Source organism: Leptonotus elevatus, chromosome 21 (genome assembly GCF_054856555.1).
Source record: "Leptonotus elevatus isolate MCC_2025b chromosome 21, RoL_Lele_1.0, whole genome shotgun sequence".
NCBI lineage: Eukaryota > Metazoa > Chordata > Actinopteri > Syngnathiformes > Syngnathidae > Leptonotus > Leptonotus elevatus.
The window spans coordinates 11,283,914-11,303,859 of NC_141259.1; the positions used below are offsets into that span (position 1 = coordinate 11,283,914).

General features: G+C 41.9%; 1 protein-coding gene across 1 annotated transcript in view; it reads left to right on the forward strand.

Moving 5' to 3' along the window:
• ptprn2 (protein tyrosine phosphatase receptor type N2) overlaps positions 1-19,946 on the forward strand; it is a 111,948-nt gene that overhangs the window by 44,454 nt on the left and 47,548 nt on the right. Inside the window, exon 11 of the mRNA XM_086065800.1 lies at positions 13,527-13,591. Coding sequence (XP_085921926.1) covers positions 13,527-13,591 — 65 coding nt within the window. The remainder of the gene's footprint in view (positions 1-13,526; positions 13,592-19,946) is intronic.

Sequence of the window (19,946 nt, forward strand, 5' to 3'; positions counted from 1 at the left end):
CTTTAGAGCAGCCGCTACAAATCGTTGTGCCTTGAACACAGGCGACGTGGGCAACTTTCTTCAAGTCACCTGCCAGGGGCCCTAATTAGACTGATAAGCAGTGCAAGTGGAATCAGATCTTGGCTGTAATCAGCCCCGCGGAGCCCTGACAGACGGCTAAATGAGGAGGAGATGAGCCGTGGCAGCCCAACAGGTGTCCTTAAAAAAATAGAAGCAGGCTCGCTTATGCGCTCTCGTCGAAACTGCCTCACAACTTCAATCACAGGAGAGTTTTCCCGACATATGTAGCTGCTATTTAGGATACGCATGCCGCCACTGCTGCCGCCGCCGCCCGCGTATAGATTTAATCGTCACGCTGTGACTCGGAATTGCAGCTTTGCGTTCCCGAAAGAAATCGTTTGCAGGGAACTGTGGCGTAAGATTGATTTTGGGATGCGTGGGTGTCGAAAATAACAGTCAAAATGTGGATTTTTGCTGCTGTTTGGATTTTATTCCCTCTTGTTTTTTTCTTCATTTGTCTTCTGGTCCTGTTGTGATGATTATCGGGTTTTAATAGTGCCCCAGACATGACAAGATTATTATTATTTTTTTTATCATTATAGCCACAATATAGATATAACCTGCGCAAAAAAAGGCAAACGTGGCCGCATAATTCTAATTTGTGGCCACAAAATCAGTGCAAGCTGTGCCATATTGCTAATGTATACCCATGAAATACTCATTTGTGTTCACAAAATACTAACTTGTGGCCACAATAGAGGCGTAAGGTGCGCACAAAATACTCATTTGTGCTCACAAAATACTAATTTGTGCTCACAAAATACTAATTTGTAATCACAAAATGCTCATTTGTGGCAACCAAAAACATAAAGGTGCACACAAAATGCTAATTTGTGATCTTGAAATCCTAACTTGTGGCTGTGAAAAGTTGGTGTGCGTGAAATACTTAATAATTTGCAGCCACAAAATACTTTGTACTCATTTGTGGGTACAAAATGCTAATTTTGTGATCACAAAATCCTGATTTGTGGTGACAAAATAGGTAAAAAAATGCACTTGAAATACAAATTTGTGGCCACAAAATAATAATTTGTGATCATGAAATACTAAATTGTAATCACAAAATGCTGCTTTGTGGTCATGAAGTGGTTATAAGTTGCACACAAAAGCTAATTTGTGACTACATAATGCTAACAAGATCACAAAATACTAATGTGCGCCGAAATACAAAAGAATATATTTGTGCCACCAACATATTTTAAGCGCACGTTACAGCTATAATATTACCGTAAAAAAATAAATAAATCCCTATGTCATTTTGTTCCTGGAGCACACAAAAAAGGCGGCGTACGAAATAATATCAGTCCTAATAACGTCTCTGACGGGAAATGTCACGTTTCTCATGCTGACAGCTGAGCGAGGCGGTTGTGTTGCGTCTTCTTTTTACACCCACCACCACTTCGCAGCTGCACACGCAGATGACGAGCACTGCAGGCTGACGCGTCGCCAGGATGCTCGTCGCCGACGCGTCGACAGAGAGAGCGAGAGAAAGTGAGAGTTACTTGATTTTCAGGGCTTCTCGTTTGGCAGCTGACGGAAAAGCGTGCGCTCACTTTTCGAAGTCACCTCTAAAATAGCGTCGGAATAGAAGTTGATACTCAAAACAGGCGAAGAATTGACACTGAGGTGCAAGTAGTCAATTCTGATTTCATGCTTATATCTGATTTTTGTCACTATTTCCATTGGCAAGTGACACTAACATGGCTGTGTCTACAGGTGCTCGCTATGTAATGGTGCCAAAGACCTGACTGATAGGAAAGTAGTAATTGACATCAAGACCATGAAGTAATCTTTGTATTTTTGGTCCAAAAAGTTGTGAAGATTCCCTCTTGAAAGGTTTTGCTGGCGCCCCCTACAGGCAGTGGTGTCCCTATTTCCTTTTGATTTTTTTCCCTGCCTCGAGTATCAAGCGGCGAACATACAGAATCTTTCAACACCCTGTCTACATCCAGTTATCAAACGCTATGTGATAATTGTCATAACCTCTGCCCACCCCGTACTCCTGACTTGAGTGATGGCGTCTGTGATTGCTAATGACAGTCGGAACAAATTTTCAGTAATGAGGTCACATGGGTTGTCTTTGCCCACCCCTGCCCCACCACACACCTCCTTTCTTTACAAAAAAAATCAAATCCTTTCTGAAATCACCCTTCACAGCGCTGTCTGTACAGTCAAGCTGTTCCTGAAACACGAGTCAGCCAGCCGGCGAGGAACGGATCAATTCCTTCCTCAGCGAGACCGCCCTGCAGCCAAAATGGAAGCCTTGTCTGTCTTTGTTTTTTTTACCATCTCGTGACTCACTGGAGCTCATATCCTGCCCTCCTGTCCGTGTTAACACAAGCCCGATTCGTCTCCAACCTCAGCGTTGGCGTACAAAAAAAAGAATAAAATAAACAAATAGAACCATTATGTATTGTACAGGCTATGTATTAAATAACATTTACACATATAATCCAAGTCAAAGTCAAAATGGAGGCATCTATTTGAGGGAGGTGTCTATTTAACAATTTTTTTCTTAAAGCAACTGAGAGTCTATTATTGCAATCTTTTCCAAACATTTGAGTTCATTTGCCTCTCACACCCTAAAACAAAAGTCATTTTAGAGACTATGTGAGAGAGGTGTTTATTTAACTCATCAGGGCATAACACCTATTAGTCTCTCGTCTTAGCATCTACTGGAGCAGTCTTTCAAAAACCTTCAAAAGATTGGGCGCACCTCCTGTATCGCACTCCAGAAACAAAAGTCAAAATGTCTAATTGAGGGAGGTGTTTATTTGTAAGTAGTCATGGCACAGGCTCTATTAAAAAATTCAAGCTTTATAAGCCACATACACACTACAACAGAGTTTGTGCACCTACACTCCCTCGCACACGTTCCCAAAAAGTGAAAAAGGAAAATGTCAATTTGAGAGAGGTGTTTATTTTTAACAAACTATGAAAAATGATGAAACTGGTGTTTATTTAACCAATTATGACACGAGGTCTAGTTGAGCAGTGTTTCCCAATCTTTTTTAAGCCATGCACTCCCTTAAACAATGTTAGAGCACCCCCCCCCCCCCTTCCCTAGATTGTGCACTATAAAAATGTCAAAAGGGAAGGCATATATTTGAGGGAGGTATTTATTTAACCAATTATGACTCAAAGTCTAATTGAGCAGTTTCCCAATATCTTTGAGCCATGCGCACCCTTAAACAGAGTTAAGGCACCCATCTTCATTGGACATGGTAAAACATGTCAAAAAGGAGGGCATACTCCTTCAAAAGTCTCCCAAAAAAAGTCAGGTATCTATTTGAGGGAGGTGTTTATTTAACCAATTATGACTCAAGGTCTAATTCAGCAGTGTTTCCCAATATCTTTGAGCCATGCACACCCTCAAACAGAGTTAAAGCACCCATCTTCATTGGACATGGTAAAAAATGTCCAAAAGGGGAGCATATATTTGAGGGAGGTGTTTATTTTACTAATTATGACACAGGGTCGAGCAGAGCAGTCTTGCTCAGCCATGCACCCCCTTAAACAATGTTAGCGCACCCCCTTGCATTGTGCACTATAAAAATGTCAAAAAGGGAGGTGTTTACTTAACAAATTATGGCCCAGGGTTTATTACTGTAAAGCAGTCGTTAACTAACTTTTTAAGCCTTTCACCCGCTGTACCCGGTACACCCCTGGTTCTTATCAATCGCACGCACGTACTGGTGTGACCTCCTTCACACATATTTCTAATGATGTGCGCCTCTCCCGGCTTGAGCAGGATGTCTGCACCAACACATCATCGGCTCGGGCCATTAGCTTGTCGAGAGCGAACTGTGGATGAAAAGCGCATTTGCGCGCGCGCGCGTGCGCGAATATGTACACTATCGGCAGTGTGCATTTGGCCCACCCGTGCGTCAGTACGCGCCTGGCCTGTGTATGCGCTCAGTGATGTGGTTAGTAATGCGGAGACTTGCAGGAGATGGTCCGTGGAGAGAGCCTGCAGGATAATTGCCGCCACACTGACAGGTAGGGCTGCCTCTGTCATCGTTGCCTCAGTGGGGAAGTAGTCGCGTGGGTGTGTGTGTGTGTATGCATACCATCCTTTCCTCCAATAAGCATTTCCCCCAGTACGCTCTCTTCAGACAGTAGCCGACATTCCGAAATTTTCATCCGCTGTCACTCACAGGCGCATCTTAAGTTGTCAATTTTGACCCCGAGAGAGAAAGCTTAGTCATATTTTTAATCAAGCTTCTGCGCATTTGAAATTTACCACAAAATCACACAAAATCCCTAACGAGACGAGCGTAATTTCAGGTAACAACGGCCCACAGGCGTTTATGGGTATTTGCTCAACTGCAGGCGGAGAATTTTTATTAAGTTTGTATTGAAGGATTTTTACTTGTTGCGGCAAAATTTGATTGTGTGGGGTACGTTGATTAAGAAGGATTTTTTTTTTCTCCGGGACCTGCTCGTGAAACTTGTTCAGTATTTCGGCCGACCCACCGAATTGGTTTCATTTGTTTGTTGTGATGCTCTCAAAATGAACTTAAAGTTTTATTTTCTACTTTAAATTTGATAACACATATTTTGAGGAAAACTAAATTTGTATTGGCCAATTTCAGGCAACTTTATTTTTTTTGTCATTGTATGCATGCACTAAGTACAATAGTGTTATTTAACCCCAAAAATTAGCATATAACATAAAAACTAGCACCCAACCGATTAATCGGACGGCCAATTTAGTCAGACAATATTAGCTTTAAGTTTTTTTTTTAAATAGTTTTGCTGATTATTTTTTAATTAACGCAATATTGTGTTTGTAAGTTAGATAGTGGCATACAAGCCCCCCCCCCCCCCCCCCCCCACACACACACCCCAAAAAGGCAACATTTTCTCTCTATTCTGAAGTTAAACACAAATGAACAAAACTAATATATAATATAATTCATATGCTTATTCTTATATGCTTTAATGGACAAAAAGATGATATTTTATTTATATATATATATATATATATATATATATATATATATATATATAAATGCATTGGGGGAAATATATATATATATATATATATATATATGTATATGTATATGTGTGTGTGTGTGTGTGTTCAATATATTTTCTGGGAAATGTGATGTATATATATTTTTTTAGTATTGTTATAAAAAAAAATCGACATGTGCCAAAACCACGAGTAAAAAATCTTTATTGGCCCATATCGATGTAAAAACATTATGTATAAATCTAAGAACTCTTTCCCCCATAGTAGTCATATTTTTGCCACAATTGACGTTTACCACATTTTTGTCTCTTGTCCCTCATGTCTCTCGTATCTAAAAACCGATTAAGGTGTTAAAAATCGCTACGACGTGCTTTGTTTTTCCTCCTAAATCACCCTTCGCCGCCATCTTATCATTTGTGCGGGATTGTCATTGATTGACATCCAATGGGCTTTCTGCTACATCTGGAGGTGGCGGCAAAATGCGAGTCATTTGCCGGCTCCGCCGCTCTCATCGTCGTCTCCCGTCGTCCGTGACGAATTGGTGTCAGCGCCTATCAAAGCCCAAATGTCCATTCTACACCCGGTGTCAGAACAGCCACAATCTATTTATCAAGTAGCCAGACAAGAAAGTGATATTATGTGTATGTGCATATACAGTAGCATATTTACGCAAATAGTGGAAAGATTCTCCACGGCAGATGAGGTCTTTATGCGGATATTCCAGGAATGATGCTAAACAATGCTGGCGTTGTTTTATAAGTCGTGTCAAGCGAAACTAGCCTATTAGGTCGGAGACATCTATTTGAGGGAGGCCTTTATTTAATTAATTGGCACTTGAGCAGTCCTTCCCAAAGTTTTAAGCCACAAATCGCCTTTGATAAGAGTTCGCTCCTTTACACCCTAAAAACGCAGTCAAAATGGAGGTAGATATCTGAGGGAGGTATTTAACTAGTTGGTGCAAAGAGTCTATTAGAGCAATCTCAAGAAAAAAAAAAAAAATTGCGCACCCCCTTCCATGCACTACCTTAAAAAAAAATCCCATTCTATAGTGGAGCACACCAATTGAAGCAGTCTTTTGAACTGTTAAGATGCGCACCACTTTCAACATTTTTGATGAAACCCCCCCCCCCCCCCGCTATCTTCAGCAAAAAGTAAAAAGGCACTGTTTCTATTAGTGCAGTCTTTCCTGAACATTTTAAGCAGCTCACCACCTTCAAAATAGATGGTGCACCCCCTTATTCTGTGCACCCCTCCTCCCCCATAAAGTGAGGCACTTAATTAACTAACTAGGACACTGTCTACTACAGCTTTATGTCCTAAATCTTTTAAACCATACACCCCCTTCAAGAGTTTTGGTGCACCTTATATCCTGCACACCCTGAAAAATTAAGTGGAGGTGTTTATTTAACCGAATGGGGCACTTTGTCTATTAGAGCAGGCTTTGCCAAACAAGTCATGCACAAGTAATTGGTGCACCCACCGCCTGCCCTGCACCCCGCCCCCTTCCCCGACCCCCCAAACAAAAAAACTGTCAAAAGGGAGGCATTTTCAAATTAAGCGGAAAACTATATGTTAAAGCTATCGGTCCCAAACCTTTTAAGCCACTTCGACAAAGTTGGTGTACCCCCCACCCCCTACTCTGCTCACCCCCAAAAAACAGACAAAACAAAACAAAACTGACTTTTTATGGCAATAAAGCTTTTATGCTTATTCGTGCAATCGAAATGTGTTATTATACAGATAGCAGCCATTCTATTTTTAATCTAACACACCCCCAAGGGTGCGCACACCGTATTTTGCTAATACCTTTATTAGAAGGACGGCGACTATTTGAGATATGTGCAGCCGAGGCAAGGACTTGTGAAGGTTTATTATTGAGCCATCTTCCGAAAAGGCCCCCTAATAAGAAAAAGGAAGGGGGGTACGCAATTATAAAAGTGTCATGTGGGTTCCGTTTGAAAGAGGAAGGAGCCTGTAATGTGTTTGATATCAGAGGCAGGGTCTTCGACGGACCCTCTGCGCATGCTAATTACGCCGCCGCCGCCATTACCGAGCCTAAACTAGGGCCACCGGCGCACTTTATTACCTTCAACATCATTTGTAATTGTCAGTCAGAAAAAAAAAAGAATAAAGCCTGGCTTATGAAAGGGATTTTTTATTTCTTTTTTTTGCTCTAGCGGTTTTGTCACAAAGCCACCGGCCGTGTTGATTCTAGGCTGAATAACAGCAGTTGGTTTGTTGTTGGGGGTCTTCTTTTGGCATGAAACGATCGATTGGGGTGAATAAACAGCGAGACGGCCAGGACCGCGCACCACCACCCATTCCCGCCTCCATTCCCCCCCCACCCTCTGAACCCTGCTGCGAACAGCATGCTCTGAAACCATGTGACAGCGTGTGATTGGCACTGCTGATTGGATGTGTCAACAGCACACCGCAAAAAGTAAAACAAAAGAACTTGGAATGAAATTAGGAATATTCATTTGTGGTTTGAGATACTCGTTAATTTCATTACTTGACAAAAATTATTCCTAAAATAAATTGAAATGCCTCCAATTTGTCCCCCCCCCCCAAAAAAAAATCAATTGTTGTAATGTTTAATTTGTGTCGTATAGAATAGGGCCCAACCGATTAACTCATTCACTCCCAGCCATTTTCAGTGAAGCAACCCCCTTCGCTCCCGGCTGTTTTACTGGATTTTGACTGATTTTGCAAGGCCCACAAAATATTGCGTTCTTTTGCTATAACAAATTTAACCTACTAAAAGAAAGAAGAAAGAGTTTCTTCTTTCATCAGTAGAAAAAGTACATTTCTATCTGTTTTGCAGCAATTAGCATTAGAATATAGCTAAGTTTCATCATTATTCATAAATCTATTTAAAACAGTGGGTAAAACAGCTTGTTGCAACATGTCCCTGGTTGATCTCTTCAATTCTGTTAACACCTGCTGGCCATTTTTGTAATTACTACCATTGCTTCAAATATTCTCTTCAGTTCAGAGGCTACATCAAAGCCTTATGTAAGCTCTAGCATAAAAAAACATTTAAAAAAACTCATAAATACGTTTTGGGGGCAAAATATTTGAAATAGAACGTATTTATACGTTTCCGGGAGCAAATGAGTTAACCGGATCTGCCGATATTAGCTCTTTTAAAATAAGCAAAAATTAGGGGCACATCTATCACAATTTTCTGGCCAATCACTGATTTCTGATCTTAAAAAAAGCCTAATAGGCCAAGCCCGATTTTTTTTTTTACCGATCCTGATAACCTAAGTCCAGAAAGTAAAAACCCTGCCACAGTTTAGCTTTAGCGCCAGGTACTAGCTAGCTAATTCCCTAGCTAGCTCCCATGGTGCTTGTTTACCTGCTATGGAGCTAGTTAGCTAGCTAGCTAGCCTCAGGGCCTAAAGCCAAACTCTGGCAGGGTTTTTATTTTCTGGATTTGCCACCTCTGGTCATTACACTGGTTTACAAACCTGAATTTTACAGACAAGCGTATTTGTTGAAAAATGCACTTGACGATTATACACGTTGATGGCATTAAACGGTTGGATTCGAGTTGGTGTGTATTTTCTTATTCGTAGTTGTTAAGCAAAGTACAGTAAGTTCTCCCGCTAGCTGTTCATGTTCACTTGTCACCAGGAGCTACATTTGAATGTCAATTCAAATGTAAAGTTTGCTAAATGCCCATTTTTGTCGATTTTACGTTTTCTGTTAGAATCACTGATTTATTTATTGACGCCGTTAATATTTGTAAAAAGATGCTGGCAGACAGATGGGCGGGAAAGGTGGCAGAAAACATCCGAATAAGACTCATAAAAATGACAGCCGTATCTGCTGCTATCTACTAAGTATGGTCGCATACAAGTCACATCTGAGGGAGGTCACGTGTGATTTATCGCACGCCGCCCGGTGCATCTTCATACTCAAAGCCGGCGAGTTTTAATATTGTTTTTGGGTGAGAAATGGATAGCGGCCTATCTGTTTGGAGAGGGGCGGCGGCAGGAGGGCTCAGGTGCATCCTTCTCCTGCACCCCCCTTCTCTGTCTTCTGATAGGTGCAGTCTGTCGTTATTTGTTGGGAGGGGAGGGGGGGGGGTTGATGGGTAGAATGGCGGCTTTAATATCGAAGCGATTGCCTACTGATAAGGCTAACGGCTTCGGAGGGAGCGAAGCGTGAGCGTTCCCCCCCCCACCCTTGCTATAAACCCTTTCATTTTGTTTTGGACGGGATTGACGTATAGAGGGAGGCGGCAGCGAGGATCCAGATAGGGAGGGGTGGGGGTGGCGGTGGGGGGACGTATCTGCGTATTAACAGATCAATCAGCGGGGCCAGGCTGAAATAACGGCAACTCCAGTCACCCATTTGGAGGCATTACGACACGCTGAAATGCCGAATACTTAGGGGCCCATGGGAAGCGATCCATCTCGCCGCGCCGCATTTATATCGCTTCCAACAATAACAACCACATGTCATGTGTCAGAGAAATGAACATATATATTTATGACTTTAAGCTCCGATGACTTGATGATAATCATTCGGGGGATCGCCGTTAGAATCCACGATGAGGGCGGGGACGCCATTACATTATCCGGCGGCATATGGCGGAGAAGCGCCGCATTTTAATCAAATTATACTCAACGGCAGATAATGATGTTGAGTGCATATGCTCGCCAGCAATTTAAAGGTCGCATAAAGTCTGGCTCGCGCGTCGTAATTCTACTCCTCGTTGCGCGCGACAAGGATTTCCAATCCCCGATTGAAATGGCCTTTTCTTCCTCTCTCCCGGCGAGGCCTTGATCAACTTTTTAAGTGTTCTTCAGCTCTTCCCACGCCTACTTGTGAGAGTTGGGATGCTCATCATTTGAATCAGGCTTGTTTTGCTGAATACAAGTACTTAATTATTTTTTTTCAGCGACATTGGGTTTGCACGCTTGCATCAAAGCTGAAGTGGAATTGACTATAAACTGCAATACCTTGAAAATCATGTTTGAAAAAGGCTGTTCTTTCATTTGGATGTTGGCCTTTGCAGTCTTGCCAGTGAGGTGTAGTTCTGGAGAGTTGCCATGTACGGATGAACATCACATCTTCTGTAAAATATTCAGTGGTAGGGAAGGTATGGTGTTCCACAGGGTTTATTTCTGGGGCCTCTGCAGTTGTCATTGTATCTGCTGCCCCTGGGTTCCATGTTTAAAAAAAAAACACCGCGATTTTCCGATCAGATCCTTGAAGGGGGAAAAAAACACCAGAAGTTACAAAATAATCAGTCAGGATAATCTTTTAGAGATGTCTGAATGTGTATTTTGCTTTACTGAAAAACAGGATTTTTTTCACAGTTGTTTTATTGAAATCTGATAAAAATGGCACACGTTTTTTTTTATTTTATTTTTTTATCAAGGGCTGTGCTTCAGCAGGGGATGGGATCACATCAGAGATGAGACGAGATAGGCTCGGACAATGCCCATTAAGAATGTCTGGAGGAGTCTCTCTGAAATGAGACCTGACGTCTCTTTTCCACAGTCTGTCAGGAATATTTGCTGGCTCATTTGAAGCTCATGAAATCGGCGCGTGCGGATGGGCGTGCCAGCCAAGTTACTTCCCGAATGTAGTACATGACGTAGACCTAAATACGATCTTAATACAGTATTATAGTACAAGTAAGGTGACCTTGAAATTATCAAATAGGTGACACTCTCAGAAATGTGTCATCATAAGTATTGCATGTATGTCTTTTGTAATTTAAGAATAAACGTTAAAGTCGTATGATAAAAGAATACTCAGGCGAAGTACAGATATCTGAAATTTCTACTTGGGTATGCTAACAAATTATTTGGACTTTTGGTTATCTTAATTGCATTCCCAGCTGTGTTATTTTGCAAAAAGCAAGACGGTTAGCTGTAAGAAAAACGAAGAGCAATGAGCTGTTGCGATGCTCGCTTCTAGCCCTCATCCGTCCTGCCGGCAGCTTAATGAGCTCTGCGAGTAGATTGTGTTTCCATTTAAAGTGGCCCCGTCCCTCTCTCGCCATTGATTGGAGAGTCCTCCACCTTGATTGGCCGGTAAATACCGACCCGCTCCAGCCCGCTTCGACATATCAGTCGGCGAGCCGGGCGGCGGTCACGTGGCGGCTCCTGTTGACTAAGGGCTAATCTTTTCGCCGTTTGACTTGCGCGGCCACCGTCGCCCCGGAGGGGTCCTCATTAGCGGCGAAACGTTGCGTGACCTTTTGAGCGTCTTCGCTCCTCCCCGCCACCTACGCCCTCGCCCAGCTGGGCCCAATTACCTCGCTCATTACCCCCCTCCTAAACAGCACCCAGGTATCTCCCTCTTGGCAGCCAGACGACTAAATACATAACACGAATTGAAAATGAGCTTCATCTCAGACGCGTGGGTTGGAGACTTTGCTGCTCTCGCTAATGGCGCATTTTCTTGACTTGACTTGTGTGGCATTTGGACTTTTAGCGCTTTGAACGTACAGGGCGTCCACACACAAAAAAACGTGCTTTGAGTGGTCGTTAGTCATGTTTTTCGTTTTGATTTAGTTGTTTATTGCCACAGATACAAGTCTGAGGTAAATTCAAGAAAATAACATTCATAAAGGGAACATTCCATTTATCCCACACTATAGTCAGGTTTCCATCCAATTGTTTCAAATTTTTGAATCGAATTTAAAGAAAATGCGCAAAACGGACATTTCCCTCTGTTCTTCTTTTGTGAATATTGAGAGGGGACTCCGGCGCTGTAGGTGGCGGTATACACCAATATTTATTTTGCTTTCACTGAAAATTTATATCGGCTCCATATATCATTTATCGGCCTCCTTGACTACTACTACTATATTTTTATTATTATTATTATTACCTGGGATAAGACCAAATCCTACACACACTGTATATGCGACCCTTGCCAGCCACCCTCCACCCCCCCCACCCCCCATATTGACGAGATGATAGAATGATCAATGTGTCCTTCTCAAACGGGCAAGACGAGAGGGTTTGAGCGCGGCGGCGAACGAGCGAGAGAGCGAGATGGATGATTATCCTAAAAGTAGCATGCTTAATTAGATGGAATGCCGCATACATCGTGGCCCGAGTGGAATCACCGGGATAGATTAAAATCCTAATTAAAACCGGCCCCGGCCCGATGTGGAGTGCGAGGTGGGCTTGAGTCTCCGCAGGGTCATTTGCATAGCCTTCATCTGGGGGAAATGGGATTTAAAGGACCTGCTGGCTTGAACTCACATTCACATGCTAACAAACTCAATTAAAAGGATGCGGCATTTTCCGCGCATTATTTCATTGGGCCTCATCTATGAAAGCACCCTTTGATTTTTGTTTTTCAACGTACGTGTTTTGCTTCAAAGGTAGGAAGTGATGGATGTGCGGGATTTACATGAGAATATGTCTGACGAAGCGAGCCGCTGGAAATGGCTTCGGCGTATTTGATGAGATGGCGAGATGCGCGGTGTATTAATTATTGTAAGGACAAAAGAAGGGGGCTTAAGTTATTAACGAACACACTTCAGATTCAGTCGGTTGCACTCGCCAACGTTTTGCATCGTTACAGTGTTGCTCGAATTAAATGGCGCGAGTTGGCTCTCAGCTCATTTTCATGGCCTTCGAACCAATCGTACCTTGCAAGTCGGAACGCCCCAGAAGTTATCCCAGTTTTCTTGATTCTGTTAAGCCATCTTTATGGTTTTGACTTGTGGATTGCTGGCTTGATTGGACTTTCTCTGCTAGTGTTTGTGACGCATTGCCGATGTCAAATAATCTCAAATATACAGTACGTGCGTTGCTCACTGGGTTACAACTGCATCGCTAGTGCTATTTGTTAGCTCGTGTATGGCTTTCGCATTGTTTGTCAGCGTTGAGACTATAAACTTGCAAATTAGCCACTTTGTAACGTGGCGAGTTTTTTTCTCGGGATATTGCCCCCGCCCCCAAAAAAGTAAAAAAAAAAAAAAATTATATATATATATAAATCTTTATTTTTTTTGGAGGGCGGGTGCAATATCCCGAGAGAAAAAAAATAAATAAATATATATATATATATATATTTATATATATATATATATATATATATATATACCCGTGGCCCTAATACACCGTCGTAGAATGGGAATAAATAACTTAAAGCATCCAAGTGACTACTCAAATATCGTGACAGAAACTTCACGGACGCTCTTCTCCCTAAAACCACCGCCGTCCTTTCAGAACGATTGATCGACTGTATCACAAACAGCGGTTTATTTTTGCGGTTGCGTCGACCGTGAGCTAAATGACACGCATTCCCGCGTGGGCCGCCCGTTCCCTGCGATCATTTTGACATCTGACTCACGCCGTCTCATCCGTTGCATCACTTTCGGTATTGGTGACCAACTTGTTCCGCGGCAGCAAGTGGGAATAAAACAAACCAAAAAAAAAAAAAGTGCTACTTTGTCATTCTCTGCTCATATTCACCACCGCCTCCGCTTTTGTCTCCTGCGCAGTTCAAGGGAAGCAGCAGCTGGAGAAGGAGACAGGCCTGAAGATAGTGGAGGCTGGAGTCAGTGACGTAAGTTACGTTCACTAAAAATATCTGTCTGTCTATTTTCTATACGGCTTGTGCTGTTTTGTAGCGCTTGTTACATTTTAGTCATACAATTATTCACAGGGCATAGTGAATAGCGAAAATCCATGTAAAACTGACAACTACTGAAATGCAATTGTCCAAACCTACTTTTCAACCCAATCTACTGGGTCGAAATATTGAACCCAACCTTCAACATCCACAGCTATAGAACCAATTCATTAGTTGTAGGAGAAGATGAAATAAAAATGTCAGGTTTAGCCTTTTAATTGTGTTTGTCCTCAAGGGGAACGAAATAACAACCACTTGTTTTGGCATCCATTTCACACCTGCAGCTTCATTTGTGCAACCTCACGCCGACATCTTAAGCCGTCCGCCGTATCGTCGACGTATATCCGCTTAAGTGTTGTTGTTTTTTTGCCGTGATTGCCGTCCCTCCCGCCCTGAGAGCTTTTGTCGCCATGACGAATAAAACACAAGACACACACACACACAAAAAAGCCCGTTTTCGGTGTTTTTGTTTGCACCGCCACCGCGTCCAGATTATCTGGAGGGCTTGTGGGTCCCTGGCGACGCACCCGTGACATATTCATTGGACAGAAATTAAGAGGGGAACCGGAGGACCCTCAAGAGTGATCCAGATGAAAGGAAGAGTAAATGTGTATTCAGCCCATGCTGATAAATATTCATATGTGTCAGAGGTAAGGATCTAATCAAGCGCCCATTGATGCGTCATAGTAAATGAGTTTCTGTGCGGAAATGAGACAGACAGCGAGCAGAGAGCCCTGAGCCGGCCCGATCGCCGGGCATGCTGGGATGGATGCCGCCTGTGCGTGGCGGGACGGTTGCCCATGGCAACAGCCGTCACGCGCGCCCTCGACGCCGTCGTTTTGCTCTGTTTGTCCCTTTTGCTGTCTTTCTTTGCCCATCTGTCTCGCTTTTATATGCCTCGTCTTACTCCGCATTGTCTCTTGATATTCTCCTCATTTATATCTGATTCATTCATCTGATTCCACCCCCACCCCCCCCACCCCCACTCCATTTTTCTTTTCTTTTTTATTTCATCACAGTGACTTTTATCTTGTTCCTACACTTGCTTCCCTTTCATTCACTTCTACCCGCACTGACTGATTTTGTGCACTTAGTGGCGGGGGCTGTGTTTGTCATATCGGGCCTATTTGTAGATAATTAGCTGCAATAATAGTCCCTCTGCAGGAGAGAGGCGGAGGGAGGAAGGGGGGGGGGGATGCCTGCCTTCCACCTCATGGGGAGAAAATATGCGCCTTGACTTGTGTTTGTAGAGAGTGACGTCGAGGAAGTGCAGAATTTAAAGTCCCGCACAAAAAAAGTTTTCTTTTCTCTCTCGAGATGAAATGTGTGTGTCTCGTGATTCAAATCGTATCGTCAACTGATCTAGCTGGTTAAATAAAGGTTGAATCAAAATAGTAGGAGTGAAAGTTAAGTGTAATTTGAAGTAATAGTTTCGTAGTTGGGTTGAATCATGGAGTTAATCTTAAATAGAGGGAATTAGGACTGCAATTAGGAAGGATTTCAGTAATTGATTAATCCGTCGATTATTTGTTTGATTATTAATCGATGAATCCGATTTTTTTTTTCAGTTTAAATTCACATCCCTTTTTTCAAATTTCAAATTGACATTGCACAAACATAAATTAATTCTGATTTTGATTTTGATTTTGATTTCCCCCACTGTGTTCAACAGATTTGTGAATAATGATGCTAATTGCTGCAAAACGGAAACGGATAGAAATATACTTTTTTTCCCTGATGAAAGAAGAGACTCTAATTTTTCTTTTGGTAGGTTCCAGGTTTTTATAGCAATAGATCACAATATTCAGTGAGCCAAGCAAAATCAGTCAAAATCCAGTAAAACAGCCGGGAGCGAAGGGTGTTGCTTCCGTGAAAATGGCTGGCAGTGAATGGGTTAAGTGATTTAATGGGATCACTATTTTAATTGCATTGAACTCTAATTGGATTCAATGTGAATTTTAGTGAATCGTATGATAGTTGAAGATAATCATCTCCCTGAGTGATGTCGAACCACATCCCTGGATGTGATGATGTCACCGGTTTGTGCTGAAGATGCGTCGAGTTGAGAATAAGTTGTGCAAAATGCTCGCTTTTAACAGGAGAGGTTGTCGAGTGGGCTCTTCAAATGCATTAAGTTTAAAAGGTGTTAAACCAAAAGCCTGCTTTCACAAAATTGGCCCTAAATTGACAGATATGAGCCACTGCATGCGAGGAACTTGCAGAGTGGGCTTTTCTTTTTACCGGGGGAAAAAAAAATCTGCTGTTTAAATTGCTCGGAGAATGCCTAAGAGGGACAAATTAAGCGTAGTAGCGTATTAGTGTGGATGGCGTACTTCCACAAGCAGGCACTGTGGTGGGTGTCATTAACAAAATGAACAAATAAGATTTATTTGTATTTTTTTTGCTCTGAAACTTGGCATCAACAAATGGTTCATTAAAACATATTTGCAATGAAAACAAAATTGTGAGCTATAAAAATTATTCACTGGATGCTTTTGTAACATTGCAAATATACCGGGTTAAACTGACCCAACATATTTTTATTTTGCTATTTAACTTCACATCAAAAGACTAAAAATGTTTAATTGTTGTTATGTTGTTTCTAACCTTTATTATTATATCGGGCACTTTTTATTCTCCACACTTTTTTGCTGCGCAATAACTCACACACAATAATATACCGTTCAAATTTCAACTTGCTTAAAAAATTCACGCCTTCCCGGGAATATATGGTCTGATTCCACATTACTTACAGTTTGTGCACAATTTAATGTTAAATATCAACTTTTCCCCATTCATTTTTTCAATGGGAAAGACTGAAAATGTTCTAAGTACAACTTTCCACGCCCACTTCTCAAATCCAGGTTGGACCACAGTTTTCAATTTCCAAAATGTCCAATAATTTCACATCCATTTTATTAAATGTCCTATTTTATTAAATGTCATCTGACATTAACTTTTTTACTATATACCTGTTTAGAAAATGTGTGTGTGTGTGTGTGTGTGTGGGGGGGGGGGGGGGGCATACCGGTATGTTTGTTCAGTTTGTTTTTAAAAAATATTAAAAACATTGCATTGAGTTATATGACATTTTTTGATGATTAAACATTAGAAGGGGTCACAATGACCCATGAACATTGTTAAGAAACTAACATAACCAAAGGGTTTATCGTTTATCAAAATGTTTTTGGAACATACAACCCGGGTCAAATGGACCCATTTTAAAGTTTTCCAAGATGAAACATCTCATCAACAGATATTTCAAATGGTTTGCTTTGTCATATTTTCAATTAAAAATGGTTCCTGTTGTGTATTGGAATGCTTTTAGAAAAACTAAACATCACGTGGGTCAAAATAACCCCTTTCAAAATAAAATAACTCGTACAAATATCAGTATTTCATGATGAAACTGGAAAAAATAAAGATTTATATAAAACATGTATGTGTTTTCAACATTAAACATAGCCTGGTTCAAATTGACCCGGGAACCAACCTGACAGGAGGCTTGAGTCTTATCACTGGCAACGCCCCTCCGTTCTTCCGTTTCTATTGAAGAGGTGACAAATGACAAAACAGCTTAGCAAAGATGTCGGGATCGAGCGCACGTCAATAGCGGCAGATGCGGACCAGGATAAGCAAATGTCAGAGTGGGGGGAAGGAGACATCCATCAATCGGCGCTGCAATATCCATCCAGTCCATTCCGGATCCCGCCGGCGTCCACGCCCCCAACCGGAAAATGCAACCAAAAATGTTTTTCCGTAAATGAAGTATGCCCGTGAGGAGGATTGTGATTAACAGCCCAGTCCCAAGTGGGAATGAGCGTGCCGACCCAAATAGCAAATGGAGGCCGTCTGGCAACATCTCGCAAGTTTTGCAAGAGGTGTGAACAGGAAAAAAATCCTGCTGGTTTTGTGACACCAGTCCTACTTTCATTTGGTCCGCTTTCAAAACAAAATTCCCCATTCAGATCAATTATCCAGTCATTTTCTATGCAATAATTCCCTGTTCATATTTTTGGCGCTCTTTCTTAAATGCCCACTAGAGGACGCCAAAGCCCTGTCTAAATAGGAATTGGTGTCAAAGAAGTCTGTCGAAGAGATATTAGCATTTTGGGGGGTAACCTATCAGCCATTAATTACTTAAAAACGAATTATGCCAAACAATTTTGAAATATTTTCTGTACAACTTCTGAGGTTTTCGAAACTTTCCATTGGACACTGCGGTTGAACTCCAAAGTGTACAACTTCTGTGGTTTGAGAAAAGATTTACTGGGTGATATGCTTGAAATTTGAATTGTAAGACTTCTGGGTTGTCGGACACTATTCGTTTGAAACTTTGGTCAAATTTGGAGCTATACAACTTGTGTAATGTCACAACTTATTAAATTGGGAACTGTGGTCCAACTCAAGGTTGTGCAACTTCTGGGGTGTTGGAATGCATTCATTGGATACTGTTGTCGTGACGAGTATCACTAGAAAGCATCTGCCTACCCCCATTAACCTCCTCCCCAAAGGCCTGGAAAGTGTGTGTACGTGTAGGAGGGTACCTTCTCTGGTGTGGAGAGGTGTGGAAAATAAAAGGGATGCCGGGAAGGATATTTCTGAAAAGGAGCCGTGTGATGTTCAGTGGATTTCTTTTCTTGCTTTGGCGACGGTTGGAAATGAAAGACTTCATAAAGACAAACGCACAATGCCGAGAAGCCTTGGAGAGCGTCTGAGGAGAGAATGATAGCACGTCTGCCGATATTCGGCCTCGAGATTTCATCTTGGTTTTGGGACGAATTTAAAAATGATTTATTTTGCTACCTGTTCAAAACATGCATTTTTTTCTGTGAATTCTTTTCAAGAGATCCTTTATCAGCTTTTTCAACTTGTCACCTCACATCGAGTCGAAAAGGGCATCCCACTCCCTCCCCCCCCTTGCATTTCCACCCCTGGATTCACCGCCGCTTGGGGGGGGGGGGGGGGGGGGTCCCGGTGGGAGTCATTCGGTGGCTGAATTGAGATCCGCTGACATTTTGACAGCGGGCTTCGTGTTGGGAGATAACTCTAGCATACTGCTTATGTTAAGAGGCTCTCATTAAGTGCCAAATTCCCCCAGCTGCATGTCAACTGGTGATTCAAGCGCCGGGATGTAAATCATATATGGCAGCAAGGCAAGTTCTTGCGCTGGCCGGCTTTTGTTTGTGTATGCGATGCACAGTCGGTGCTCGTACTTGTGATTTGGAGCAAAACATTGGGGGGAAAAATAGCCCTCAAACTTTTTGGGAGTCAATAAGTGTGACGTGGGTTTGTCTGCTAAAGCAGTTCTGATGTTCAGGGTTGTTTGAGAGGAAAAATATCAAACTTTGAAGTACGTCAGATCATTCTTTTTTTTTTGTCGGTTACTGCTTACCTTTTGCGACCTTGTGATGTTTGACAAAAAGGCACAGTGAGTGATTATGAGGGCCGCCACGTTAGCATCTCTAGCTAGCTGCCCATTTGACATAAAATATCTTTATACCAAGAGTTCTTGGTAAACATTGGTAGACGGAATTTGAGTGTCAGACTAAAGACAAAACAGAAAATTACACTCTTGATACCAATGATAACGCTAGCTAACGCATAGCAAATGTGATGTCAGCCGCTATTGGAGCACAAATGTTGGAGCAACATATGGAGAAAGACAAGAAAGATCGAACGATTCTATCATCTTTGTCCTTCATACTATCTATGTTGAGCAAAAAAAAGAAAGCGGTCGGACAAATATTTGCAATATAAATTGACATGTATAATGGAACGTATGGTGTTCCACAGGGTTCAATTCTGGGGCCTCTGTTGCTGCCCCTGTGTTATTTGTAAATAAAACAGCAGTGTAGTAACTATTAAGAAAAAAAGAGAAAGCGAGAGCGATAATGTTGACGTTGACTCGAGAAGGCTGTCGAATGAATAATACTGAGCTCTCCGGGAAAAAACAAACCTTTCTATTTTATTATTAGGTATGTTCTCTATCACTTTTTGCCTGATACCGGTACTCGCTCATCCCTAGTTATTACTATATGCTTTTGTCAAGTGCAATATTACAAAGTACTACTTTCCTTATTAACTCATTCAAACCCCAAAACGTGTAAATATGTTTTTTAATACTTTGTGCTTCACTCCCCAAAACGTATTTATAAGTTTTTTATGTTGTTGTTTTAATGCAAGAGCAAACAAGGTTTTGATACAGCTTCTGACATGAAGAGGTGGCTTAAAGTATTACAAAAAAAACAACCAGCAGGTGGCAGCAGAGTATAAGAGATCAGCCAGG